This window comes from Oncorhynchus kisutch, linkage group LG8 (assembly GCF_002021735.2).
Source record: "Oncorhynchus kisutch isolate 150728-3 linkage group LG8, Okis_V2, whole genome shotgun sequence".
Lineage (NCBI taxonomy): Eukaryota > Metazoa > Chordata > Actinopteri > Salmoniformes > Salmonidae > Oncorhynchus > Oncorhynchus kisutch.
Window position 1 is genome coordinate 57,283,754 of NC_034181.2, and position 23,670 is coordinate 57,307,423.

The window sequence follows — 23,670 nt, forward strand, 5'->3', positions numbered from 1 at the left end:
AAAAAATTAATTTCACCTTTATTTAACCAGGTAGGCTAGTTGAGAACAAGTTCTCATTTGCAACTGCGACCTGGCCAAGATAAAGCATAGCAGTGTGAACAGACAACACAGAGTTACACATGGAGTAAACAATTAACAAGTCAATAACACAGTAGAAAAGAAAAAAAAAGAGAGTCTATATACATTGTGTGCAAAATGCATGTATATATGTGTACAGTTATTTTTCATATCTGTTTCATTTATCAGCAGCTTTAAGTTCAAGTAAGAACTGGACATCATTCAAGTGCTTACAGAGACCAAGTAGGTGGTATGCTCCATCATTCAAGTGCTTACAGAGACCAAGTAGGTGGTATGCTCCATCATTCAAGTGCTTACAGAGACCAAGTAGGTGGTATGCTCCATCATTCAAGTGCTTACAGATGCCAAGGAGGTGGTATGCTCCATCATTCAAGTGCTTACAGATGCCAAGGAGGTGGTATGCTCCATCATTCAAGTGCTTACAGATGCCAAGGAGGTGGTATGCTCCATCATTCAAGTGCTTACAGATGCCAAGGAGGTGGTATGCTCCATCATTCAAGTGCTTACAGATGCCAAGGAGGTGGTATGCTCCATCATTCAAGTGCTTACAGATGCCAAGGAGGTGGTATGCTCCATCATTCAAGTGCTTACAGATGCCAAGGAGGTGGTATGCTCCATCATTCAAGTGCTTACAGATGCCAAGGAGGTGGTATGCTCCATCATTCAAGTGCTTACAGATGCCAAGGAGGTGGTATGCTCCATCATTCAAGTGCTTACAGATGCCAAGGAGGTGGTATGCTCCATCATTCAAGTGCTTACAGATGCCAAGGAGGTGGTATGCTCCATCATTCAAGTGCTTACAGATGCCAAGGAGGTGGTATGCTCCATCATTCAAGTGCTTACAGATGCCAAGGAGGTGGTATGCTCCATCATTCAAGTGCTTACAGATGCCAAGGAGGTGGCAGAGAAACAGAAATACAGCAAAGCACTTTTTCAAACTAACATAAAAAAGAAAATAAATAAAAACATGGGAACACTATTATTTTGAAATGTACTTATGATGTGATAGTGTACTGTCTGTAAACTGCGAGAAGTACTTTGTATATTGCCAATGATATGAATATTTATTTGGTACCTGTGTTTTTTAAATTATTGATGAGATTGTTTCTACATTTACCAATGTTATTATTTTTTACTTTGTTGTAACCAACTAGGCGTACCCATCACTCAAATGTATGGTAACAAGAGATATTGTCAAAACAAATGGTCAATCTGGCTTGTCAAACATTACTTCGTTTTGTTAATTGGTATAACTGGCTAGTGCAACTGAACAGACAAAATACATAAAATGTACTTATCAAATACTCTTTTTCCATTTTTGGGCATGAGATCACACTCAACTGACTCCATTTTGTCCTGCCCATTACCATGTTTTGTACTTCAACCCAGGTTGGGATAATCTCTTGTCAGTTTTGACACCACTGTACCTACACGAATTAGGCCTAGCTTTGGCCTTCCATGTTGCTCATAGATTGCCGTTCTGCTCAGAGCATGGGGGACACAGCTTCGTTCCACTCTATGTTAACACAAATATGTAATTGTCATGATTTTCTTTTTCACCACCAATCAATTATTTTATGGTGAATGTTGATTCATGAGGCTATAGTGAACACTGTAACATGTAAACAATAAACTATCGAGTATTTGTTTTAATGTCATATGGACATTTTTTTACCTGTGAACGTTGTGTTTAAAAAAAGGCTTCTTGGGGTTAAGAGGGAGGTCTAATGTTAGCGTCTGAGTTACCTCTGTCAAGGTGAGGTGATTATTACACAGTTTCAAAATAACATAGGCTACTGATGGCAAAATTGACATTTTAAAAGCTGAATGGTTGTTTCTTTATTTCCAAGTACCATGACTTTGTGCTTCATCAAACCCAATAGTGTAATCCCACGGTCCTGAAGTAAAATGGCTCTCACGGCCTTCCAGCAGAATGGAACTCTCTCAGGGGAACCAATCCCTTCTATGCTGTACTCTACCCTTCCCACTCATTCAGAGTGACTGCACCCGTTTTAATGACAGAGAAAGTGTTAGGGATACAATAACATGTTTTTAATTGCAAGCACTGTCATAGAATGTTTAATTCAAGTTTATATGAAAAACTGAACCTTGCAACCACCCACTAACTGTGTATTGCTAAATCTATAGGAGCATATAAAGAAGTGTTATCCTATACCTTGAGGGTCTGAAAGCTTCCTGAGCATGACAATAGAGCGTCTCTAGGGGAACCTGGGAAGCTGTGTCGCCCGAGACATTCTGCTTTTTTTCCCAAAAACGACCAAAGCCTCAGATCCAATAAACAAGGCAATCCCTCCTGAAAAAGAAACTGTGTCATAGAAAGTGTAACATGTTGCTATAGTTTGTTATGAATGCCAAACTCTAATATTACTTAACCGGAATGTGGGACTTTTGATAAGTGGAAGTATTGAATTAGCCTTTGTGTTTCCCCGCCCTCTGTCTTATTCTCGTCTATTCTCACGGGACAAAACATCATATCTTCATCTCAATAGCCTGATGACTAGGGCCTAGGCTAAGCGGTCACCCTACAAAGATGTGCATTTATCAACCAGACAATAAAATATACATTCTGATGTAGCCTTATATCCGCTGGCTAACGAAAACATATGCTATTTCCCAGGAGAGCATTAGACATGAATTACAGTACCAGTCAAAGGTTAGGACACACCTACTCATTCAAGCGTTTTTCTTTATTTTTTAAACTATTTTCTACATTGTAGAATAATAGTGAAGACATCAAAACTATGAAATAACATATATGGAATCAGGTAGTAACCAAAAAAGTGTTAAACAAATCCGGATATATTTTATATAAGGAGATTTTTCAAAATCGCCAGCCTTTGCCTTGATGACAGCTTTGCACACTCTTGGTATTCTCTCAACCAGCTTCACCTGGAATGCTTTTCCAACCGTCTTGAAGGAGTTCCCACATATGCTGAGCACTTGTTGGCTGCTTTTCCTTCACTCTGCGGTCCAACTCATCCCAAACCATCTTAATTGGGTTGAGATCAGGTGATTGTGGAAGCCAGGTCATCTGCTGCAGCACTCCATCACTCTCCTTCTTGGTCAAATAGCCTTTACACAGCCTGGAGTTGTTTTGGATCATTGTCCTGCTGAAAAACAGATGATAGTCCCACTAAGCGCAAACCAGATGGGATAGAGTATTGCTGCAGAAGGTTGTAGTAGCCATGCTGGTTAAGTGTGCCTTGAATTCTAAATAAATCACCTACAGTGTCACCAGCAAAGCACCCTCACACCTCCTCCTCCATGCTTTACGGTGGGAACTACACATGCGGTGATCATCCATTCACCTACTCTGTGTCTCACAAAGACACAGCGGTTGGAACCAAACATCTCAAATTTGGACTCATCAGACCAAAGGACAGATTTCCACCGGTCTAATGTCCATTTCTCATCTTTCTTGTCCCAAGCAAGTCTCTTCTTGACACGCAAGGCCAAGAGGGGTCCTTTAGTAGTGGTTTCTTTGCAGCAATTCAACCATGAAGGCCTGATTCATGCAGTCTCCTCTCAACAGATGATGTTGAGATGTGTCTGTTATTTGAACTCTATGGAACATTTCTGGGATCTTAACCCATCATCAATGTGTGACCACCCGGCATTTTTGAAGAGGAAAATAAATAGACAGGATCAATTTAACTTGCGTGTAAAGGTTGTAGCCTAGTCTGACATGACAACGGTAACTGGGTTATTCACTAGGCCTCTATTTTATACCCACAATTACATCCAGCTTAGAAACAAGGTATGAAAATTACAATTTTGATAAAGCAATAACAATATTTAATTGGTGGTTATGGGACATGTTCATTCAACTTAATAGGAAGCATACAGAAATCAGGAGTTAAAACTGATTTAAATTGTAGAAATTGAGGCTACCATGCAGCTTGGCCCCTTCTGCATATTCCCACACAGATCATGTTGTTCTCCTGTTCCCCTCCGTGCTCCAGCAGAACATCTATTTAGGTACATGACACTCTTATTAGTTCCGTGGCACTAAGCAAGTCAACAAAAGGTCAGTAGTTAGAGTTTGCATCTCGACATGGCGACTTCTGTTGACCCGCACAACACAATGACGTGTCTGGTTGTCTCCATGTCAAGGGGAGATCCTCATTAGTGCACTAGCAAACTTCCCCTCCCACAGTCGACGTGGTAAAACCTGTAATGACATCCAGTGATTGAAGGCATTGTATTCCACAACTACGTCAGACGGCGGGATAAACCATAGGCTATCACAGGTAAGCAAGCGCAGATTCTCTTTTCCCATCTATGGAAAGCATCTCTTGTGTTAACTTGTAGACACTGCACCCTAGGGGTAGGGCGTTATGATAGTGGTTTTCTAATAAGACAAATGATTTACAGAAAATGACAAAATAGGCCAAAAGTTTATAACGTGAAACATTAACATTAAACATTTTACACTTTTCTGCCAAACAACGACTGTAATAATGAAGCAATGCACATCAATGTGGCATCAATTTGGATTTTTCAGCAAATATATGGCGTGCAAATACTTTTTCTTTGAAACGTCAAACGCTTGTATACGCATATATGACACGAAATGTAACCTAAATAAATCAATAATGAGCTTATGAACAGCAAGTCATAATTTGAGCAAATTCAATATAATACAAAGCAATCATCAGAATAAGGCTAAAAAGAAGAGTGATGATGAAATCGAAGAATTTGAATAAGATACTATTATCGTTGCTGCTATTGTAATTTGAACATGTAATCTTAACAATCAGTGAAATGTGTCCCACCAAATTAAAACCGCAGGTATTCAGTGTCTCTCCAAAAGGAGACAGGCCCTCATGCCTGCCGAATTGGTGTGGCAAGGAATTCCACCTTCACAGAACCTCTGAGGTTTTTGTGTCTGTCCTGTGCAGGCCGTCTGCACTGCTTACCATGACCTCTCAGCCAAATTGACACTTCATTGTTTTGGTTTTCACATTTTTTATTTGTTGAGCATCTACACCTAAATGGTCAAATAACAACTTGACTGAGAAGTGACATATTGATGTGATCTAAATTGTGCTTATATAAATATAAATATAGACACAATTTCCAAATTGTGTGAGACTCTTTATCTCAAAAAATATTTGGTGCACATCAGACAGTATTTATAAGATGCCATAAAATAATGAGCAAGTGTTAAAATCACGACTTCTATCCCACAAGAGTGATAGGCCTACTTCAAAGACCAGTTGATCGATTCACCTTAAAATAAAAGTGACGTAGCCTACCCCTGAGTCTATACCAAAATGATGTTATACCATTTTTTTCCGGAAATAACATTTGACACAATTAGTGACATTCACTTTCAATTTCATTTTCTTTCACCAGCAGAAATAAAATTATAAAGAAATTATAGTCACTGAAACGGCTACCGCCGGTTACCATGGCTGTCGCAACCCACGTGATATTATAGGAGGTCTTCGAGTTTGGTATCGGCAGTAACTGCCAGTAGCAAGCATCAAAGAAGATCAAACCAGGATGATTTCTCACTTTATAGGCAACAAGATTGACACTGTCCAAATCAAACGTGAAAATCATCAACTGGGTGGTATTCAAATTAACAATTGGGGAAATTCTCAACGTTTTGGCACTGAGGAAATATTAAACAAATCTAATACAGCTTTGAATGATTTTACTCATAAAATACATAGTCGAGTAGGACTTTAGGTCATGTGGTGCACTATGCAAAATGCATAATCCCAGACCTAGAGCTTGCTAAAATGCTGTCATCATGTTCCTTTTAACAAAATAGATTTCAAATAGGGCTATCGAGTGTACAGTTTCTATCGGTTTGTTTTACGACTAATGTGCGGTTATTATGGTTAACAGCAACACCTAAGCCCAAAACACTGAAGTGTGACTATCACAGTTTATCAACGCATAGTCTACAATTTGAGTGTATAGATCACAGTTGCATGCAGTTGGGTCAATGTCCTTTAAAACTCGCACATTTCTATGTATAAATGCCGATTACAACAAAAACAAAAAGGTTTAAAGTTGAGTGAATGGAACTGTGAACAGTACCTTGCATAATACACTATAGGTCTCTGCCGGATGTATTTTCTAAGGGGACAATGGGTGGGTTTTCACGTGCAGACTTGAGGGTAATTTAAGTGTACGGTGTCCCTCGATATCGTCAGGTAAAGGGCGAAAGCAGAGGACATCACAGACACTTGTCGATTGCCTTGCTGACCAGGAGAGATTGAGCCAAGGTAGCAATAGATTTGGACCAAAACAGGCTACAACCACCTGCCATGTGATGAAAGCGCTGCCTGATTCAAACATCCTCTTCACACATTAATGTTGTCCTTATTTAACACGTTTAAAGACATGCTCAAAAGTTACAGGCTTAGACGTGGAGTAATCTCAAGCAATCAAGACAGCAACGTCGAAAATGTATTCAGTCAAATACGAGAGGGAAAAGTTATTGAGCAACCGAACACAGTTAGAAAGTAATACAAAACGTTACCCTTTGATAGTGAATCGCTATGCAGCGCGACGTGTAGCCTACTTAAAAATGTGGAGACAAATTACAGCACCATGGAGAGCGGCACCCCAGGACTACGTGAAAGGATTAACGTCACTTGTTGAAGTATGGGTCAATACCGTGCATCTTCAAAGGACAGTTATAAACCGTGGAAGTCCATTATCTTTGCTTGAAAAGTCAGCAAGTTATTAAACGAATTATTCAAATATTTGTTTGTTGTTCGATTTTCGTCCAGAAAAATATTTTTGATGTTGTCCAGAAATATATTTTTGATGTATTGCCTGTTTCATTTACACAATAGTATATTTCCCATCAGTTATACGGAATTGATCCAAAACGAAACCAGGGGAAAGTACAGGCCTGAAGCTCAGTTGACATGGGGGAAACCGCCATAGTCGATGCTCAAACGTGTACAAATAGACCAAAGTTGTACTGGATGTGTACAATAGTAATGAATGATAATCCATGGAGTACCTCAGTGATCGCTGCCAACGCAACAACAAATGTCACCCCCGATCTATTTGATTATCCATAAGGCAGAGAACAAACAAGCCACTTGTGAGACACGGAAAAAGATCAAATGAACCGACTGAAAAAGACGCGTCTTCTGTGTCATCAGTAGGCATCGTTTAGTGAACTAGAGAACACAGGAGAGCGGGGTCGCCAAGCTAAAGGTTGAGCAACTCGGGGTACGGCTCCAATATCTGACTGCATTCAAAGTTCAAATTTGCAGCATAGAGTGGGAGAATGTTATTAGCCTATATATTGAGGATTACCCAAACGTGAACATGAGAAAAAGTTTTCATGAGAATCAACTTGTGACGGGGAGGTTCAGGGTCCACAAAAGGGCGCCTGTAAACCCACCAATGATTTCCAAGAGATACCCGAAAAGGCAAAAAAATATTTTTTTCTTATCAGAGAAGAAGTAGAGTACTTACTGTTGACAACCCTATATGGCACCAGTGCCATTGAAGTTGCAAATTATTTGACCTAACAGTTTTGACTAGCCTAATGAAAATGTTGTTTCCCCAATCAATTTCACCAACGTGTAGAGATGTAAGTAACTTAAGTCGTGTAGAAGCAAATTGGTGACTTATAGTAGACAGTTCATGCATGTCACTGATGGAATTTGGCCATTATTTGGACACAGACGAAAGCAGTAACTGAAAATAAGAAAAACACACGTTCATTGCTTTGGGACACTGATATTGTCTATGTAACACCACATTAAACCACATTGACCCCTATCAAAAATGCTTCATTGTCCACATTCTCAAAATGATCTTTTGCCTAATGAAGCATTGGCACTGCAAATTAATTCGTAAATTGAGTAATAATTGTTTATCATTATCAGTGATGTTATGTTATAGTATACTACTTTATTGATGTTATTATAACTTCAGAATTTTGACAGAGTTAGAGCCAGCAATAGCTTAATGGTATTGTCGCGATATCCTCCACAAGGTAGGCAATACAAACTTAAATAGTCGTGAATAGCTTTTCTGTGTCACTATCTTCACTGTGCAGATTATCAGCCGGAGCATCTACTTATCATGCTTTTTCATATTATATTTAGTCTCACCATTGTTCTCTTTAAGAACCGGGGTCATTTTTTGTGTGTGTCAGTCTTAAATTAGTGTTTCCAATTCGTTGAATTCAACTTTTGTTTTTCCTGTTATTGTTCAGTTATAGAACTGTCTCCTGTCTGACACCGTAGTCTGTAAACTTGGCTATTTCCTATTTTACATCCTCCCATACATAAATTATTTAATTTCAGTCCAATAAATGAAAGAAGCTTTACACAATGAAACCCTATTACAAAGTCTTTATTCTAATTTTCACTATTTGATAAGGGCATTATTTGTATAGACAACTTCCCGCAGTCTTGCTCGTTTCAATATGAGTGTACACTGGCAAATGTTGTTTTGTTATCCGGGCAAGTCTAGTTTTGACATTCGTTAAACGCCCCCCCTCCCTCCCCACCCTTGGCACAGCATGTACATTATGAGGGATCCGTCTGTTTAGAGTGGCTTAGAATACTGTCCCGTGATGCAGTAGGTATTGCGTGATGTAATTTCGCAGAAGATATAAATATCGTCGGCGAGGGAAAAGCGGCATGGCTGAGCTGCGCTTGCCTAGACGGCCAACGCTTCTCAACTTATCCTTGGACAAGTTCGACTCGAATCTATACACGTTACCTCGGAGAGGACAGTTAAACCAAGCAAGAATTGATGTCGCACCAAACGGAACTCGTCATCTTTGTCTTGGAATGAGCTTCTTTCGTTGCTTTTTTTCATTCGTTCATTTTGTCTTATTCGGAATTCAAGGTAAAGGCCGGCACAGGGGTGATATTTTTAGTCCCCTAAACTCCCTCAACAAACACTGTAGGCTACTGCAGTGTTGGTAAGGATGGCCTTTCAATCGGCCTTCTTACCAATATTGGTCTTGGGACTGATGACTAGTTTGGTGCGTTGTGCCCCCTTCACTGGCAGGCTGAATGACACGGTGGAACGACGCTGGGAGACACTGTACTCGCGGTCCTTGGCTCGGATCCCTGGGGAGAAAAGAGAGATAAACCGGGACAGCGACTATCTTATGGGCATTAAACGGCTACGACGCCTTTATTGCAACGTAGGAATTGGGTTTCATATTCAAGTTTCACCCGATGGGAGAATAACAGGGGTGCACAATGAAAACCGTTACAGTAAGTTCAAAATGATTATTTGCACTTTTATGCATAAGATTGCCTTCTGGCATTAGTTGCATGCGCCTCTTGTGCTGGCATTCCCAACCTGATCTCTGGCCTGCCTGGTCATTCCATGCACTTATCCCGTTCCCGTGCGAGCCATTGGTATTAGAATAGGCCTAGGCTATTCATAAAATGAAATACAAATATTTAATATATCATAACATATTTCATGCAATCAATTCTAAATAACTTTAGTGACTTAGGCAAATGTTTTTTTTTGTTATATGTATAAAAACACGTTTTTATGTGCCACTTGTATTCCAATTAGCCTATACTTATTTGAAGAGACTGCTAGATTGTGTCTTCATAAACATATTATCGCGATATGAATATATGGCATATTATGTAATAGTGTCAGTGTCGGGGCAGGGGTATCTTGGAACTGTTTGAAATGCCTCACCAATGTGCTTCATTTGAAAGTGGAATAGATATGACTTGATTGCAGGATTAGAATGTGCCTCTTATTTCACTGCTGATGAAACACGTTGTCTGTGTGGCATCCGTGACATGCAGTGCTATGCTAGCTAGCTAAAAAAGCGATGCTCCTATTAAATAAATAGGCATAAGTGTCAAAGGAGCGAATAAGGTGGGCATGCGTTGGAACATCTGGAGGCTAAAAATGACGTGTGGGTGCTTTCCACTCTGAAACCAGTGTCTGAAATCAGAGATTTCTAGGAACCAAGCCAATGTCCAATACGTCCTAACGTTAGGACGGAGATAAACCCATCTGTTACGGTAAATTAACCTCTTGGCCTTGCGTCTCAAATGAATGTCCGCTCGAGACAAAGTCATATTCAATTACATTTGCAGACACAAAGAATAACAAGCATGTATTTGTCTAACAGTTGTCATTGCAAATATGAACCGGTATCTTCAACGATATAATGTGACAAATACGCCCCTATCGCCTATATCGACAAGGTCTGCCTGTGAACTTTAAGGTTGTTTTGTGTTCCCTTGGCCTATTTTGAGACATGGCATAAAATTCAAGGGAGATACATTACATAGGTTCTGTTTGAACAGCTCCAGTCGCCATAAAAGAAAACGTTAAAAAAGGAGTCAGACACCATTCTGGCCTCAAAAGTCCAGGACCTAAAGCTCAAGTGAGGACTTAAATTGGACATAAGGTGACATATGATGGTTCAGTTAGGACACCTTTAATAAATAAAAAAAAGCACAAGAACAGCATCAGAGGTCCATAGGCTGCTTGATTGACCTTAAAAAAATATGCCAATGTTTGTTAATGCACTGTCAAACATTTCCTGTAACATGTTCAGTAACTTACTGGCAGCAATTGGCTGGTAGGTTACTCTAATTTATTTTACAGTGCAGCTACTGTTATCAATCTTATGGTAATCCATTTTACTGTACCGCAAATGTTACTGTAATATACTTTACAGTATATCACTTGCACTTTACAGTATATTACTGTAATTACCAATGCAGCGACATAGTGTTCTTTGCAAGTTTTTATTTTTGACATTCTGTTCATTTAGCGGTGCTTTTGTCCTTAACAACTTACAGTCAGTGCATTCAACCAAGGTTGATAACAAGGAAAAAGTCATAGCAAGTCAAATGTTTCTGTAACCATTACTGAAAATGTTGTTGTAGTTACGATAATTCTCAGACTATCTCTGGATAGTGCCAATACAATTTTGTATTTTTAACCTTTATTTAACTAGGCAAGTCAGTTAAGAACAAATTCTTATTTACAATGACGGCCTAGGAACAGCGGGTTAACTGCCTTGTTCAGGGGTAGAACGACAGATTTTTTACCTTGTCAGCTCGGGGATTCGATCTAGCAACCTTTCGTGTACTGGACCAACTCTCTAACCACCAGGCTACCCTGCCACACCAATACTGAGATATTCATGGTAACTTGATGCCAGAGCAATGCGTCACAGTGCAATACGTTAAAAGTGACTATTAAACTGTAAAACAAGTATTTAGACAGTATTTTACAAGGGATTAGAGCAAGCAAGTTGGCTGTATGCATTTGCATATTAATGAATACTTGGTGTTTTCTATCACTTGCACTTCTAGAGGCCTAAACAAAGGCTTCCAAACTGGTCGTGATTAGAGGTCAAAACAGGTCAAATGGACATGGGTAAATATTCAACCATTAAAAGGTTTAAGACCCGTTACCACTCTGATCTGTTCCCTATATACATTTCATTGTTAGGGAACTACGACCACATATCATTTAAATTGGTACACGACTCTCGCTATCAGATGCAACAAATATAGCCACAACAGCCTTCAAATATGTTAATGAGCCAGCGCTTCATTTTCCTCCCACAATATTTCTCCACAATGCACAATAATTCACAGTATGCTGCAGGTAATACATAGCGGAACAGCAATACAGTACTTTATTGTTGAATTGCATTGAATATTTAATATTCACAATTGCTAATAGTGAATATTTAATTATATATTACACTATACCAGCTGATATTTGGTGTTTTATATCACGTGCACTTTAGGCCTTAACAAAGGCTTCTAAATTGACAGTGAGTACAAGCCTCTTTCTTGGAGGATGCATGCTTGCGCAATTTGAACCTTTGTTTCTGTCTCCAGACATGAGTGAAATCAACTGGCGCCGTGATGTGAAGTTAGTTGCATGTGAACCACATACAAGACTATTTGTTTTCTTCTTTCCAGGTCTCCTTGAGATATCTCCAGTAGAGAGAGGAGTTGTGACAATCTTTGGCGTCCAACGCGGTCTATTCGTGGCCATGAACAGCAAAGGGAAGCTGTACGGATCTGTGAGTGCACGAGAGGATTTACGGTTGATTTCCGCCGGTTGATGCTCTTATCCGTAGCCTACTCGATGACATGCCACCACTTGAGCTGTAGCAACCACTTCCTCTGCTACATCCACCACAGCACCCCCGACAGCTCCTTTCCGTGTCACGTTGTTGGGCTAGGTTATGGCATGCTTCCAGTGCCTGGCCGTGTTTTCATTGTGGGCCGGATAAACCCAGGAACGGTAGCGCAGTAGATCATTCAGACTGCACATTCCATTCTTAGCATTGCCAGCCACCACATGCACCTACTGTCCTTCCCCAGAGTAAAGATGAACTGGCCAAAAAAGACGACGTACACACACGGCCTATAGACCCCACAACACAGCACATTCATTAATGTTCTTGATGGGTTAGTTAAATAGTTGGATTGCGGCTCTTACAGAATCGTTTTTTTCACCTGCCCCGGTTATCCATACCACACAAAAGCATCAACATCAAAGACAAAACCAAGCAGTCTAATGGACTAGCCTACCCCTATGTCATTCATTAAGGATATATGGAATATAACTGTTAAGAGACATAATAAAATATTTTGTCAAGTTTCAATATCCACAAAGTAGGTCACGTCTATGCCATTATACTGCTCACACTAAACATATAGCCTATAATTAAACATCTTTCTAATCTTCTCTGTTTTTAGGTTCATTACAACAACGACTGCAAATTCAAAGAAACTCTCCTGGCAAATAATTACAATGCTTACGAATCGGTGGCATACCCGACGATGTACATTGGACTAAGCAAGACTGGTAAAACAAAAAGAGGAAACCGAGTGTCACCAGCCATGACAGTGACGCATTTCTTGCCGAGAATCTGAGTCACTCAGAAATAGACTTAACCTCAATAAGGTGGGGTGAGGGGGACTCAAAATGATACACTTTCAACTGGAGTTTTATGCAAGACTGAGTGTATCATCCTGTTGAAATTGTATGTATACGTTTGTATATCAGTTTATTTATTATGTACAACAATTTTGTATTTGGGGGGAAACAGGTCCTCACATGAGGGGGAATTTCAGAAATCAACACATTTATTTAAGTTTTTTAATTTATCAGAAGTCTGCTGCTATTAAGTGTTTGGGTAAGTGAGATTCCTTTGTATAATTATGGTTTTCTTTGCACTGTTTATAGACAAAATATTCTACAGCGACAGAGCAAAGGATACTTTTATATTCTTTTTCTTCTATGGAAATAACTTTAAAGTCTTAGACCGAAGTTCAAACAAGTGAAATTAGATCAAATTATTGGTTTTAGAAGCAGAAGCAATTGTCCAATGGCAGGACTCTTTGTATGGCTTTGGAGTCTAATTGAAACAGTATCAGCTTGCTACTGGTTACAGAAAGAGCCACGTTGAAGTCCTTACCCTCTCAAATCTGTTTTTAGCTCTGCCAGGTGGTTGAACTTTGAACTTTTCTGCAGTCAATCTTTGTCACATCTATAAGACTCTGGGTAGAGAGAGGCATCTTCTTGACATTGTATAAGCAGAGAATTTGAGAGTTTAATGGCAAGGTCAGTGTGCTGACACACAAGGCAGAAACCATAGCCATGGCTCTTTAACATACAACTTTTAAAATGGGGAAGTAAAAAACTCAAAGTCCTCAGCAGTATGGAAAATATATGGATCTCAAAAGGATTCATTGAAATCATCGCAAGTTCAGCATCAGAGCTCCTCGCTGAGTGCAAAAAGAAGAAGGCAAGATAATGTAAGGATTGTTAAAAGGTTATGTTTTCCCCCAGTTGGTACACCGAAAGGCTATACATTATTTTTGGGGACATGTATCGCCACCCATTTCTTCCCATTGCCCCCACTTTCCTTGTTATCTATCCTCTATCTCACATATTCAACAAACCCCACCCCCCCAAAAAAAACTTTTCTAGAGTTTGTCCTGAAGTAATTCTATTGAACCAGTTTTAGATTAGCCCCAATCTCTTCTCAGAGCCCCATGCCATAGGCAGAAGTTCAGGCAGCCATTTCGTCCCAGTTGCGCCATGTCACGTTTGGGCTATCTTTACCCTGTGATTTACTTTTAGAAAGGATGATCATGGTGGGAATATTTACAGACAGCTGTTAGACTGCACTATATGCTTAACCAGTAACCCTATATTTTTCTTTATATATTTTGTAAATATAACCCCTGGTAACTGGCAGAGCATAGCGATGCTGCTTCAAAGTCTGTTTTTCCGCCTTTGGGAACATTCATTCACAGACGAAGGGGTTTGACCGGGAGATGGCCCATGCCAGAGGGTGTCTCTCTCTCTATAATCCCAGTCGGTATTCACGTAATAATAAGGAATTCCCTCAGCCACAGCCACAAATTGGGGAAAACCATCATTCTTTCCTATTGACCGCCATTGTAAAAGAGGCAACTGTTTTTTGCCATACAGAAATAACAAAACATTGCTGAAAAGCCGCTGTGTTGTTCAATGTAACCAGGCCAAAGGCCCTGACCTATGGTTCGCAATGCTCCCATGTAGGGAAATAGAGCCTGCGAGAAGAGCCCTGTGCTGTGGCTTCAGGCTATTTGGCGTTGGAGAGTGGGAAATGTGGGGACCCGTTGTCCAGGTAGGCTACTCGTAGCTATGTGTGTGGAAAACATTTCATCACAGGTAAGACCTTAAACTTGATTAGTATAGTCTGTTTGTAACTCCACTCACTACTTGTAGCTGTATAGTCCGTTTCTTTGTGTTGTTGGTCTTGGCTAACGTTCGCTAGCTAGCACTCACTCACGTGGCTGCAAGCACTGTCACGAAAAGTGGCACAAGGGATGACCTACAATATTACATTTTTTCAAAGTATTGAGTGTTGAAAAGTTATCTTGAGGCATGTTGTTCTTAAATGCAGTTTTGTAATGGACTAAAACAAGCGGACAACAAGAAAATTGCGTTTGAAAATGTAGAGTATTTACTCTGAGGCAATAGGTCAACCTATGTCACCACCGGTTGTTTTCCCCACAAGTGGGCGGGGCTGCAACGTTCTATCTAATACCGACTGGGACTATTAGAATAGTTCTAGATTGTACGATGGTGTTCATTCTCGTCTGAGAGGGTTCCATCTCAGGTTCAACATTCCACACACCGTGGCAGTTTACAATGTAACAGTACTGATTTTAGACAACTCAAACTGGAAGCGAAGGCCCATTGTTTTATATTCAATAGAACAATAGTAACAATTAGCGTCCAAATCCTGAGAAATCTAATGAGGCGTAACTTTGACACAGCAAATAGCTTTGCTAAATGCAGTCAAGGGAAAAGACATCACTGGCTAGTAGTAAATAATAGAATGGCTGGAGCGCCAGCAAATATCTCAGGGTGTTGTTGGTGAACTCTCTGTGTCCATGTCTAAACACCTGCTGTGGAAGTCTATGTCTCCCGCAAAACAACCCTATCCCGGATCCCGTCTTCCCCTTCAAAAAGACACGAGCACATGGCAGCCAAAACGAGTCAAGACTATGATGCTCTTGCATACCATCCAGCTCCTGAGACTGACTAGTCAAAGAGCTAGCCAACGCTGTACCTGACTTAATATTGTCACGTATGACCTGGATGCTCAAACCCCTGTTGTTAATATTATTTAGTCACCCGAGACACCAGGCTGCACTGCCAATCTCATAACTATTTTCCTTTGCCACAGCTGTGCCAAACGTTCCCCAATTAGACTGTTTTGCATGGGTCACCATAATGTTTACAAAAGACTGAGAAGCCACTGGCAAATATTCTGTGACCTCTCCCTTCAACCCTGTTCCAACCCCAGGAGAGTCACCTCATTTGCTTATACGGCAAGTGTACAAGCAACACGACACAATGTTCCCGAAATGTGCACCTCATAGACAAGACAGTTTGAACAATTGTTCAGACATTTAATCTATCCCTGATGCGACAGAGACAATAGCGTAATATGCAGAACAACGAGCATGTTTCAGTGTTTAAAATGTTCATTGTCTATCTTCTTCTATGGGTGCTTATCTCTTCCATTGCCGTGCTGTTTCTGCATCCAGGGGAGGGCTCTTGGGTCTCAAGTAACAAGTGTCTTTGAGTCGTGAGGTCTTGTTACTCTTGTTTCCATTGTCTTTAAAAATATATATATTTACTAGATATTATCTGTAGTTTTATACAGATCTTGTTGAATATCTTGATGTATGTGCTGTGCACATGACTAATGCCTAACTTAAAGTTAATAAAACTCCCAATGTTGTAAAATGACTCTTTCATGTCTGAACCCTTGATGGTACAAGTCTTCACATACTAATACTGGTCTCTGACAACATCAATTGTACAATAATTTGACTGAATGGTTTAGAAAGAAGTGTGATTACATAGGAGTTCAGAAATCCAATGGTTCTCTAACTCACAGAATTTCAAACTGTTACATCAAATTCCATTTGATCTATCGTACTACAATACACATTATTCGATAGAGAAACCAGAAATATATTTGTCAAACTGAGGAGAGGAGAGTCAAGTTGTGTATAATTCCAAGTTATTCCTTTGTTGAACTGTCCATTTTGATAAATCCCTCAAAGAAAAATGGCCTTGGAAGAGTGAGACAGGTGTGGCCACTCAATACACATGTATTTCTGTCCACTGGGTAGCTCGAGCTAAATGGAGCCTTGTCTTTGCCTGAAAGAATGACAGCTTTCTGCTCAAGTAAACTGAGGCGTTACAATGTTTATGGATTGTAAAACTATCCCTAAAAATACTGGCTACACTCCATCTATATGCCTTGTCTCTATTGTCTGTCAACCAAATAATCATCCATCCACCCCATGGGCCAACACGTCTTTCTATTTCAGATGTGCCTTTCAAGTTCTGTAGAACACAAAAGACTACACAGAGACAGCCAGGAAAACCCGCAACGATGTGTTCGCCAACAGAGATGGGTACGAAACATGGGCTTGTAAGGGCTTGTAAAGTAAGCATTTTACTGTAAGGTCTACACCTGTTGTATTCGGCGCATGTGACAAATACAATTTGATTTGATTCGAACGGTTGTTCGATGGTCCTATGTAAATAGGCAGCAAGGTGTTAAGAGGATTCCAGCGAGGTAGAATGAAAGCAGCCCGTTTCCAATGTGATTTCGTCCCTCTGCCACACTGCCCTAACAGAGTTCAGTGGATACTAGGGGTTTCAGCACTGGGGAACTGACACAAGGCATGTGATATGAGGTAGAATATCAAAGTATTTGTGAAACAAACAGCAAAACAAAAAATGTTGTTTGCAAAAACGCAAAATAAAAGTGAACATGCAGAATTGTGAACGGTACAGGCAATCTCCACAAATGACGTTTTTCACGGCCAAAAGCTATTTAAGACTGACACCTGCACGCATGCACCCCCAACATACACATTATACACACACATCAGTATTTGTAACTCCAAGATCATCAACAGTGTCCAAAGCCATCCGTGTAGATACCAGTTGTAAAGATCAAAACATGCTGCAGTGGGATGGGGCCAGGAGTGTTGCTGACTGGCAGGGGCACCTTGAGCACTTAGTTATCTAGGCCCCCTCACAGAGTCCCTGGATTCCATGAGTATCGCACCTCCTAAGCCCCAGCTTATAGGGTTTTGCTGCTTTATCCAGCCGGCAAACACAACGGAAGCCTGAGTCTTTAACGCCAGTGAGGCTGGATCATCTCTGGGGAAAAGGGGCAATGAAAGGAGATGGATGAAGCGACTCTGGGCTCAATTGTTCCCTACTTTCAAAACAAAATGAGATTGTGTGGGGCTATCCCTCATAAGCGCAGAACAGAGAGGATGCAATGGGAATGCTTCTGGTGGTTGTTTTCATTTACTAAGGTTATTCCCTGCTATTCAACCACAATATAGATGCTTCGGATTGACTAGCTTCTCTCAAGAAATGAGGGGAGTTTTGATCTATGGCACTATGTCACTTTTAATTGGCTCAGACAGAGCAAAGCAAAACAAAACAGCGAGGCGAGGCGCTGAAGCACATCAGCCAGGCAAGGATATTCAAATAGCCACACCTGGCCAAAACCACATGCAAACAACTGTTTGTGCTAATAAACACCTGGTGTACTATCAGGTGACTGGCTCCTCAGTGTTACCCTTGGTTTAGCTTTATTCAGCCATGATAGTAGGCAGCATCTTTGGCAAACAGTGTGTTTGGCAGAACTTGGCACACGGGAGGGCATCAGAGCCAAGGCGTGTCACACTGCTGCCCATTTCAGAGACATATTTTTATATCACATAATGTTTCAGTGTAACACAGTTATTAAAACCTTGATAGTGTCTCACTTAAAATGTACTACGACACTGACTGAGTAATCTTTTTGTTCTAAATGGCTAAATCTATGGATTGAATTAGCCAAAACCCGACTTGAAGTTCAGTACTTTTCTTCAAGTCGAAATGCACTCCACCCATGTTTGCACCGCGGTGACGAGCGCAGGATATGGCTCGAAAACGTACTTCAATCCAGGGATGGAAGATGTTGCTGTATTCCTAATTATCCCATTATCCGAAATGGCAAATCGAGAAGACAAAAATACTGCTTGTTTTTTAATTAAACTGCTTTTTTCCCATCCTACCTTAAGCATTTACTTAAGCATGAGAAAGAAAAAGTCAGTTACAAACGAGCTGTATTTAAATCTTCTTGATTTGTCATTTCAGATAATGGGATTGAGGTACGTTTTTGACTCATATCAGCTGATCTGCCTGGGGGTCTGGGCCAAAGGGAGTAAAGGGGTACTTAGAGAGGGTGTTTGTACCCCATACTCTCTTTGTAGGGCCAGCTGTGAAGTGTCTATTTGAGATCCTCCAGATGTTTTCCTATAAAGTCAAGTTACTTCAAAAGGTGCTGAAAAGACTCCCCCCCCTTTCACTTCCATGCTGTGTAATGCTTTCTGTACTGGGGCATTTAGGAAATGACATGGACCATTGGCCTGTAATCATGGAGCCGATGGTCACCATTTCAGCAGAAACATTGGAGGTTATCCTATCCTATGTTATCCTATGCTACAATAAAACTACAATGTATGTATAATGGCAGATGGATGTTGCCTGCCAGTGAGTGCATTAGCAGAGCAATCAACTCTCATTTGATGTGACATCAGGATGACCACATAGGTCAATCGTACTGTACATCAGTAGGCCTATGAATGTCACATCCTCTGCACTGCATCACACAGAAGCCATGCATTCATTTGAGCATGACACCATTTTTCTAAAGTCTTTCACCAGACAGTTGGCCTGGCAAAGAGAGCCTAGTTTAACTGTGACTCAGGCAGTGCGACGCCTTCATCCAAAGCATAAAGGCGTTCTTTCAAATGTCACCATCAGGTCACAGCACCGGATTGCCGTGCAGGCCTTCAATTCACTATTGTTAAGGAGGCCATTGGTCGAGGCACGCCAACTGACTTACATCTCGTGTTCACTAGCACATGGTAAATTGCCTCGTGCTGCTTAGGCTGCCCAGAGTGGCTCGCTTGTGGGCGTGCTGGCAGCATATGGCAGCACATTCGAATGTGAGTCAAGAATTCAGCATAGCAAGTTTGTATGAAGGTCTGGTTATTCAAATGGGTAAATAGTTCAATAGTAATATGCTCTAAAAGGCTCTGGTGACAAACAAAATTTGCTGCCCTGTTTCCAATTGTCCACATGGCTGGGAGAACCTATTGAAGTAAGTAAATGCATTTCGAATATGTAAAAAAAAAAAAAAGTGTTATTAGCTAACTAGCTACAGTGCAGACTAACTCAAATTAGCTGCTAACATAGCTAGTTAACTATCTAGCCAACTTTACATACTGTATAGATAGCTAGCTAAGTGAATTAAATATCCCCAGCTACCTAACTTAATATTAGTTAGCTATATTGGTGTATTTATCACTGTTGAAAAAAAAACTCCAAATGCATTTGTAGGTAGCCAGCTAACAGCCATGGAGGAGGGTGAAAGGATAGCATCCCCAACTGTCAAAGTGAGAGAGTAGGCTATTCTGGATAGGGCAGGTACTTTGGTGTAGTTCCAGTCCCTAGAAGTGAGGACAGATATAAAAGTAACATAATATTCAGTGCGGTCTAATTTTGAGTATACTGAAGTCTGTTTCTTGTAAGGTTTTCTGCCCTCAGATATAGAGAGCTGTGAAAGCCTGTCTGCAGATGAAGAGGTCGCAATGAAGAGCAGTGGTTCTCAGTCCTGGTCCTGGGGACTCAAGGGTGCACATTTTTTGCTTTTACTTTAGCACTGTACAGCTGATTCAAATGATCAACTCATCATCATGCTTCAAGTGGTATTTATGTATACATTTGTGATGCTATCCTTGATATGATCCTGCTATTGTCACATGCTACACATGCACATGTGTTTGCACATGCATCTATCAATCCAATGTTATCATGATTTGTTATAAGGGATATTATACTTCAGTAATCCACAATGACCTCATGATGTACGATAAGTCTAATAATGACATTATCTTCCATATTCCTACAGATACCTTGTCACTGGAGATTTCCTTCAAAATGATTGCCTAGTTACCGTGTAGGGCACTGCAAGGTTGGGTGACCAGGGCCATCTGGGACTGCCTCCTGGAGGAACTCAGGAGTGTCCTGCGTAACTTTATGAGGATGGACACGAGGACCAGGAGGGGATCTGCAGCTCGCCGGTGTGTACCAGAGGAGAAGTCTGCTGCTCTGCAGGATGTTTCAAGGATGGGGTCCAACAATGAAGCAAGAGAGGCAATCCGTGTGCGGGAGATCTTCACCTCCTACTTCTTCAAAGAGGGTGCTGTTCCCTGACAACACCATAGACTACACTATGCACAACCAAAGCCTCTTTTAAGAGCAATCCGCAATGCAGTAAGAGTATTGTACCATTTACTTAGCTATGTCAACTACAGTTACTCAATTCCCAATTTCTCTCCCTTTGATTTCTACTTCTCAGGTGAGGGTGCTGTTTAGGTAAGGGTGTGGTGTCTGTACAAAAACAAAACAGGCTATTTTAATGTAGAACAATTGGACACCCCAGAACCCACACCTACACACTCATGTATAAATCTGTTTGATGGATTTTGTTGTGCAGTAAGCAGGCTCAAGTGGGCAGGCTCTGGTGTATAAGATGGAGCTGGAGAAGAAGGCAGACATTTTACGTGCCCCCAGCCGATTGTGTTTTTTGTTTGTAACTTATTTTTGTACTTATTTTGTACATAATGTTGCCGCTACCGAAAATAACTTCTAAACATCAGGACTGTGATTACTCACCACGGATGAGCAGAATCCTTGTTTCCCTTTCATGACTCTGACGAGCCCGACGCAAAGGATATACTGCTTACTTGGGAACAGGCCCTCATCCCCGTGATCTGCGTGAAGAGGAGGCTGAGAATGAGGGGCCGAAGAGCGGGCTGCCTTCTGAGAATTCGTAGGCGATCGAATAAACCCCCACTTCCATCCATTCTGCTAGCAAATGTGCAATCCTTGGAGAATAAAATTGACGAGTTATGTGGAAGATTAAACTACCAATGGGACATTAAAAACTGCAACATCTTATGCTTCACGGAGTCGTGGGTGAACGAAGACAATATCAACATACAGCTGGCTAGTTATACGATGTACCGGCAGCATGGAACAGCAGCGTCTGGTAAGACAAGGGGCGGCAGACTATGTATTTTTGTAAATAACAGCGGGTGCACAATATCTAAGGAAGTCTCGAGCTATTGCTCGCCTGATGTAGAATATCTCATGATAAGCTGTAGACCACACTACCTACCAAGAGAGTTTTCATTCGTATTCTTCGTAGCTGTTTACATACCACCACAGTCAGAGGCTGGCTCATTGAAGGAGCTGTATTCCGCCATAAGCAAACAAGAAAACGCTCACTCAGAGGCAGCGCTCGTAGTAGCCGGGGAATTTAATGCAGCGAAACTTAAATCCATTTTACCAAATTTCCATCAGCATGTTAAATGTGCAATCAGAAGAAAAATAACTCTGGACCACCTATACTCCACACACAGAGATGCAGACAAAGCTCTCCCTTGCCCTCCATTTGGCAAATTTGACCATAATTCTATCCTCCTGATTCCTGTTTACAAGCTCAAATTCAAGCAGGAAGCACCAGTGACTAGATCAATAAAAAAAAGTGGCCAGATGAAGCAGATGCTAAATTACAGGACTGTTTTGCTAGCACAGACTGGAATATGTTCCGGGATTCCTCTGATGGCATTGAGGAGTACGCCACATCAGTCATTGGCTTCATCAATAAGTGCATCGATGACGTCGTCCCCACAGTGACCGTACGTACATACCCCAACCAGAAGCCATGGATTACAGGCAGCATACGCACTGAGCTAAAGGCTAGAATTGCCGCTTTTAAGGAGCTGGACTCTAACCCGGAAGCTTATAAGAAATCCCGCTATCCCCCGACGAACCATCAAACAGGCAAAGCGTCAATACAGGACTAAGATCGAATCATACTACACCGGTTCTGATGCCCGTCGGGTGTGGCAGGGCTTGCAAATCATGACAGACTACAAAAGAAGCACATCCGAGAGCTGCCCAGTGACACAAGCTTACCAGACGAGCTAAACTACTTCTATGCTCGCTTCGAGGCAAATAACACTGAAACACGCATGAGAGCACCAGCTGTTCCGGAAGACTGTGTGATCACGCTCTCTACAGCCGATGTGAGTATGAACCTTTAAACAGGTCAACATTCACAAGGCCGCAGGGCCAGACGAATTACCAGGACGTGTACTCCGAGCATGCGCTGACCCACCAGAAAGTGTCTTCACTGACATTTTCAACCTCTCTCTGTCTGAGTCTGTAATACCAACATGTTTTAAGCAGACCACCATAGTGCCTGTGCCCAGGAACACTAAGATAACCAGCCTAAATGACTACTGGCCCATAGCACTCACATCTGTAGTCATGAAGTGCTTTGCAAGGCTGGTCATGGCTCACATCAACACCATCATTCCATGAAACCCTAGACCAACTCCAATTTGCATACCGCCCCAACAGATCCACAGATGATGCAATCTTTATTGCACTCCACACTGCCTTTTCACACCTGGACAAAAGGAACACCTATTGTGAGAATGCTATTCATTGACTACAGCTCAGCGTTCAACATCATAATGGCCTCAAAGTTCAACAATAACCTAAGGAACCTGGGACTAAACACCTCCCTCTGCAACTGGATCCTGGACTTCCTGACAGGCCTCCCCCAGGTGGTAAGGGTAGGTAACAACACATCCGCCACTCTCAGGGGTGCGTGCTCAGTCCCCTCCTGTACTCCCTGTTCACTCATGACTGCACGGCCAGGAACGACTCCAACACCATCATTCAATTTGACACAACAGTGGTAGGCCTGATCACCAACAACGATGAGACAGCCTATAGGGAGGAGGTCAGAGACCTCTCCCTCAAAGTGATCAAGACAAAGGAGATGATTGTGGACTACAGGAAAAAGAGGACCGAGCACGCCCCCATTCTCATCAACGGGGCTGCAGTGGAGCAGGTTGAGAGCTTCAAGTTCCTTGGTGTCCA

The 23,670-nt window shown here is 41.3% G+C and overlaps 1 protein-coding gene across 1 annotated transcript; it reads left to right on the forward strand.

Moving 5' to 3' along the window:
- Nucleotides 1-8,712: 8,712 nt before the first annotated feature.
- On the forward strand, nucleotides 8,713-16,360 carry LOC109895512 (fibroblast growth factor 4B-like). The gene is made up of 3 exons (XM_020489233.2): nucleotides 8,713-9,320; nucleotides 12,030-12,133; nucleotides 12,816-16,360. The coding sequence occupies exons 1-3, from the start codon at nucleotides 9,026-9,028 to the stop codon at nucleotides 12,990-12,992; spliced, it is 576 nt and encodes a 191-aa protein (XP_020344822.1). The 5' UTR covers nucleotides 8,713-9,025; the 3' UTR covers nucleotides 12,993-16,360.
- The last annotated feature ends 7,310 nt before the right edge of the window (nucleotides 16,361-23,670 follow it).